Source organism: Vombatus ursinus, unplaced genomic scaffold, assembly GCF_900497805.2.
Source record: "Vombatus ursinus unplaced genomic scaffold, bare-nosed wombat genome assembly UNPS02004691.1, whole genome shotgun sequence".
NCBI classification, from domain to species: domain Eukaryota; kingdom Metazoa; phylum Chordata; class Mammalia; order Diprotodontia; family Vombatidae; genus Vombatus; species Vombatus ursinus.
Window position 1 is genome coordinate 2,941,963 of NW_020944469.1, and position 6,624 is coordinate 2,948,586.

The following is a 6,624-nucleotide window of genomic DNA, read 5'->3' on the forward strand; positions in this document are numbered from 1 at the left end:
GAGGGAGAGGGAGAGGGAGAGGGGAAAACTACGAGAGAAACAGGTGGGCAAGGGATAAGCCCCTTCTCCTATTACGCTAGACCCCAGGCTGCCCTAGTGCTAGAAAGGAAAAGCAGAGAGTGCCTGCCCGGGTGGCTTTACCTCTTCCCGTCCCCTCTCGGTGCCAGGAGCTCGGGCCCTGGGATGGTGGAGTCTGGGGCGTGGGTGTGAAAAGGGTCTGAGGATTGAGAGATGGAGGGCCAGGCTGTAAACCTTGAGGACTACAGGGAGGGAGCCTGCTTCTCCTGGCATCAGATACCTAACTGCCTAGTCCCTTCAATTGGATAATCTAGAAAGGGAGTACTCGAACCCCATTCTCCCCCACTCTCCAGCATGCCTACAGAAGTAGGAATGGAGGGGGGGGCAGGGGTGGTCAAAGCCAGAGAGGAGATCCTGGTGCCCGGGCCACCCTGAAAGTTGCCTGGCCAAGACCATGGTAATCTCTTTAGTATCCCGCACTGCCCTACTGGCTCACCGCTACAGCCGGCCTCTTTTCCTCCAAGCAGCCGGGCCTTACTGGACTCTCCCCTTGTTTTCTGCCTCCAACTGACTAGGAAAAGAGGCCTGGGCCGAGCAAGAGAGCTGGCCAAGAAGCTCAGGCTACTGGCGCCACTTTTTTCCTCCAAGCATGGAAACTACATGTGGGCGGGAGGCGAAGGGCAACGCTCCTTCCTGGGACGGCTCAGGGCTGGTCGGGGTTGGCCAGGGCTGGCCAAGGGAGAAGGTGAAGGGAGACGGCCAAGGGAGCTCCAGGCCCGGCTTCTGTAAGAACCCTGCCGGAGCTGTGGAGTTCAAAGGCAGGCAGCCGAGGACTCGCTAATTCTTTTGATCTCCTTGGGGCTGTGGCGGGTTAGTTTTAAATCCCTCGGGTTGTTTAGGCCGAGGCCTCTCAGTTCCAGGCAGCTGCTGACCCCCATGGACCCCTTTCCCTTTAGATTATCCTGCAGTCCATGCACAAGTACAAACCTCGAGTTCACGTCATTGTGCAAGACAGTCGCTTTGACCTCGCCCAAATCCAGTCTTTGCCTGCCGAAGGGGTCCAGACTTTCTCCTTCCCAGAAACCGAGTTCACCACAGTGACAGCGTACCAAAACCAACAGGTAATGCAGCCCCAATCGAGCACCTGAGATCAGGAGCAGGGAGGAGCGAGCAGTGAGCAGGCCCAGCTGGGTTTGGGGGTCCTGTTTGGTCTGAGGACACAGTACTGAGGTTTGGAGGCTCCCACGCAGCCAGATTTAGGGAAGCCTGAAAACAAGTGCCGCGAACTGGGGCAGGCAGGCACCGGCAATGGGGGCTTTTTCTACACCTCTTCTTGAGAACATCTATTTATCTCCCCCTCCTCCTTTTCTATCTCCCCAGATTACCAAGCTGAAAATAGACCGAAATCCTTTTGCCAAAGGATTTCGAGATCCAGGAAGAAACAGGTAAGCAAAGACATCTGTCACAGGGATGGAGTGCTATGAATTTGTGCTGCAGAGTAACCGATTTAATTAAATTTATTTCCAGCAAAGAGCTGGAAAAGGTATTCAACTGAGAGGGGGAAAAAACACAACAGATTTGGGAGATTCTCTCCCAAATCTAGAATTGCAATAAAAGTTGGGGTATGGTAGGGATGGAGAAATCTCTGTAACTCATCCTTTGCTGGAATTCCATAAAAGGTACCAAATGTTTCATTTCAATTTTCCAGGGGTGTCTTGGATGGACTTTTAGAGACCTACCCATGGAGACCACCTCTCACCCTGGAGTTTAAAACCTTTGGTGCTGAAACACAAAGTAAGTACATTTCTAACCTGTACGTGAATGTTTATGTGTTGGTAACACATTAGACAACCAGGAGGAAAAAAACAAAACAACTCATTTCTGTGTATAATTTGGCACTGTATCCCAAGCCTGGATAAGCCTGGTGCATTTCAGGAAATTACAACTGTTAGGTCTATTAAAAAAATTTTTTTTTGGTCATCCAGACCTATAATTTCATCAGTATAGGGAACTCCCAGTGTGGAAACTCTGCTGATGCAGACTAGTAACTTGCCTATAATTTATAGTGACACAGTTACATGGGGCACTGAGATTAAGTGATTTAACCAGGGTCATTCAACTAGCATGGATCAGAGGCTGGATTTGAAGCTAACTCCAAGTCTTTTTTCTCTCCACTCTGCTACCTTGCCTCCTGGACCAGGTTTTTTGATAGGTCTGGGCTTGTTTGTTTGTTTTTTGGGGGAAGTTTGGTGAGAAAGAAATGAGTTTTTTTAAACCCCAAAGGCAGCCAAAATTGAGAGCCAAATAATTCTTTGTTGAATGAATGAACTCTGCCAATGAGAAAAGTGTGAAAGGTGAAAAAGAAACTGAATCTCAAGATCTCCGCTCTGGTCTTGACCATTTCCTGTCCTTTTCTCTGTCTGCTTAACTCACGTTTGTCAACGCATCGCATATGTAAAGAATACAACAAGCTGGGTATGCCTAAACATTTAGGAATATTTGGAGATTAATGTGCTTAGCACTTTTTGTAACACTGGCAAATCTCCTAGATCGTAGTTTCATTTTGTTGAGGTAGGGGGCAGGGAGGGACTTCAAATTGATTTAAAAAAAACCTAGCCATGCGAGTTTTGGCATCAGTCATTCAATGGAAACCCTCCCCTGACACCTAGGTCATTATTGGAACCCCTTCTTGCTACACAGTGGAAGACATTTTCTTAGCGGCTTTGGGAGAATTTGAGCTGCAAATGAGAACTCTGATTTTAGCATTTGGGGAAGGGAGGGGTTGGGAGGCCACAGTGCTGTCTTCAAGACCTTCAGGAAATGTTGGCTTTTCTGTTCCCGATTTTGGATGCTTTTAGGAAAAAGATTAGCACGGTGCTTGGCACATAGTAGGCGATTAAAAGCTCTTGATTTATTGAAAGGACAAAAAATAAGCATGTTTGCCTGCCTATATTCATTGTATGTGCAGAACAGCTTATCTCCCAAGGTTTAGAAGGAATTTAGAACTATAGCTGACATTAGGTTTGCAAAATGTTCCATACCAGGATAACGAATAATCATGGTACTGAGTAAAGTGTCAGAATGGAAAATGTGTGTAATCTGTTTCAATACATGGGAGAATATAGCACAGTGTCATTGACCCAAAGAGCACCCAGGGAATACTGTCTGGCTAAAACTATTTTTTTTAGCTTTTCTAGAGGGAAGAGAAAAAAAATACTCTCAATTGTTATTTACTCCACCTAAAGCTCAAGGCAAGGCTCTTAATAGTCAGAAAATAGTGGTGGAAGCTGTGACACATTTAGTGACTAAATACACTTCTGACACTTTGCAAAGTTGTGTAATCAGGTAATAAACAAGCTTTCTATTTTCTGACTTGGGCTACGACTAGTCATATTAGATCTTCTCTGGAAATCTCTGGTGGTCTTCCCAGGATCCATGGAGAGATTTCAGGGGCTCCAATGAATTCAGAAGGGAAAAGAGTTATGTGTATTTTTTCAATGCAATTGATTTCCTTTGTAATCCTATTATTTTACTATACGCATTTAAAGAACACAGATTTATTATCACTATTATTACTAAAATGATTATTTGGAGGAATCCATAAGCTTTGCACCAGCAAGCCAAAAGGATCCATGACACAAAAAAGGTTAAGAACCCTTGTTCTCAGATGATGCCATCAAACCCATTGGACGTGGGGCCCCAATTTCAGTGACTAGTGGTGCCTGAGCAACACTAATCTACAGATCATTCTCATTGACTTTACTCTTTTGGGTGGTAAAGGCGATTTGAAAGCCTTAGCTTGGCTGATACCTTTTAAACAGTATAGCACATAAGGAGACAAAAACAAACAAAAATAAAATAAAAACCAATCTTTCCAAAATATTACCAGTTGTAATAATAAAGAGAAAACACTAAAGCCTCTACTTCATTGAGGGGGTGTATGTTGAAATACAGTTTTCTCCATTATTTAATCTCACTATTAGTCTTTTTTTTTCACTATTAGTCTTGAGATTGTGACAAAGAGAAACATTCTATTTTTTCAAAAGAGATTTTTTTCTTTCTGTTATCATATCAGAGCTTCGGTTTCCATGAGTGGAGGTAATTGTCAACTCATGGCTCAGGGGTTCAAGCTGTGTGTAGACATACAAGCTGGATTGGGGGTATGGGAGAAACCTGACTGATTCCAATCAGTAATGGGTCACGATTGAATCCAAACTTGTTTTATTGTTTGAGTGTTCTGAAATATTTTTAATAGCCATGTGTGTGGACTGGCCTGAAGCTTCCTAGATCTAGTAAGCCACATAATTGGGAGGAGATCACAGTGTAGCATAACTGAACAGAGAAGCCTCATTGCTCCTTGATGTGTTGTTATGGGCAACATGTTTCTACTTTTTGAGTTGTCACTTTTAGGGACAGAAAGACTATTATGGGAAATATGGTACCATGATTTTTTAAGCAAATATGAACTGAACATGTTTGGTTTCAGAAAATAAAATGATAATCAGATAGAATGGAACAGTGACCTTTCAAACATTTGAGGCAGACAGCTTTTATCCAGTAGATTTGATGTTTACGAGATGCCAAAACCACCTGTCATTTTGGGCCAGCACCTTTCAAAACAATTTGTCAGTCCATTGAAAAAAGAAATCAAACTAGTTATTCTTCTGAATTAAAAACTCCTTTCCCTCTCAACACACATGGGCTATCAGAGTCATAACAGATTTCTGCTGTGAACTGCTGTGAATATCAACAGAAGTTACAGGATTAGAGTGGAAGAGCTGGAAGGAAACGTAGAGATCACCCAGTCTCACTCCCTCATTACTGATAAAGTAACCGAGGTCCGGAAGAGTCAAGTGACTTACCCAGGGTCACAAAGTGCGAGAGGCAGAGTCAGCTTTTGAACATAGGTCGTCTGATTCTGAATCCCTGCACTTCTTCCACTGTGCCAGCTTCCTCTTAGAATGGGAAAACAAATAGAAAGAGTGTTCATACAAGTCAATTGGGGATACCCAGGGATCAGTATTTTCACTGCCTTTGTCACCCTCAGGTGGAAGCAGCAGTGGCTCCTCCCCAGTGACCTCCAATGGTGGACCTCCCTCTCCTCTGAACTCTTTCCTTTCTCCACCTTGCTCACCACCGGCATTTCACGTATCATCCAGCACCCTCGGAATGCCCTGCTCAGAAACCTACTTCCACAACTTCAGCTTGCCTCTTTGCTACAAGATTTGCCCAAGTAATCTTTTGAGAACACCACCTCTTGTGTTTCCCACTCCTGAAAAGCCCGGAAGCACCAATCCTCACTCTCTGCCTCCTTTCATGATGGAGGTGCCCATGTTATCTTCTCTGGGAATCCCCAATTTGAAAAATGGCAAAGCTGAAGACTTAAGTGGGCAGTGTCTGCAAATGCCCCATCCTGCCAATCCAATGTTATATACACCTGCAAATGTGTTCCCATCAACTCCTATTGCCCGAGAAGCCTTCGGTTGTACTTTACATCCTTCCTATGGCTTTTATGGCTATAACTTCCCCATGCCGTCCAGACTGATGAATGCAGCCAGCCATTTCCGAGTGAATCATGGCATCCCTGCTTCCTATCGAGATGCCAGATGCAACCACTCTCATTGGCATCCAACAATTAACCACTGCCTCTAATGTAACTTTGCAAGTTCAGAGAAGGACATGTCCTTATTCAGGAGGGCACCACCAGCAAAAGCTGGTGAAAAGGAGCTTGACACCTCCAGTGCTACATTATTAGAAGCCACTGTTTTATCCTGAAGTCCTTTACCCTAAAGGGATCAGATGAGTATCTTGTACTTCACAGTAAGCATCCCAGAGAAAGGAGATTTGAAGAAGTAACACAGGATTTTCAAAGCTGACTTTAAGGGAGAGAGAACTCCTTTCTGCCCTCATGAACTGGACTATTTGTATTCCATCGATCCCCACTTAAACTAGAACTGGACCCACCTTCTGCCCTTTCGTCATGGCAAATTCTGTCTCCTTCCCCAGATGGATTTACTTCTCACGGTGTTTGGTACAGAGCAAAGGCCTTTCCTGTGATGACCTCTGTGGCCGTTCTGGAAGGTGATTCAAGCGTCCTTGCAAACCGTTCATTTGCACTCCACTGCTGAAGCCCTGTTAGCAACCTCAATGGGAAAGGACAAACAAGGACAAAAAGCTTTAGACTTTTCATGAAACTCTGTAGCTGCTTCCTTTAATTACCTTGACGATAAAATCTGAACATTTAATGCTTAAGGAAAGCAAGATAAATGAAAAGCAAAACCTTCTGAAATAGATCTGATCTTTGGTTTCCTTTTATTTGTTTGGGAATCATTCCGACATGAAGCCTGTTTACTTGTGCTATCTTAGACAGACTCTTGCCAAAAAGAAAAAAAAAGAAGTGACTGAAGTTCTCCATGAAGAAGAATAAGAGAGTTTGACTGGAGGGAGGGGTGAAGACATTTGAATCCACAAATAGGAAAATGGCATGAAATCGGTTGAATCTTACTTTCATGTGTAATTCATGGTGAAATAGACTAGATAAAAGTAATAGCAAACAAAAAGAGTGTAAATAATATGTACTTGTCCTAAGCTTATAAATCTTGCATT

General features: G+C 43.9%; 1 protein-coding gene across 1 annotated transcript in view; it reads left to right on the forward strand.

The window, feature by feature from the left end:
- TBX22 (T-box 22) overlaps window positions 1-5,670 on the forward strand; it is a 9,310-nt gene extending 3,640 nt beyond the window's left edge. The window contains exons 5-8 of the mRNA XM_027840247.1: window positions 975-1,139; window positions 1,399-1,463; window positions 1,727-1,816; window positions 5,073-5,670. Of these exons, the coding sequence (XP_027696048.1) occupies window positions 975-1,139; window positions 1,399-1,463; window positions 1,727-1,816; window positions 5,073-5,670 (918 nt within the window). The remainder of the gene's footprint in view (window positions 1-974; window positions 1,140-1,398; window positions 1,464-1,726; window positions 1,817-5,072) is intronic.
- The last annotated feature ends 954 nt before the right edge of the window (window positions 5,671-6,624 follow it).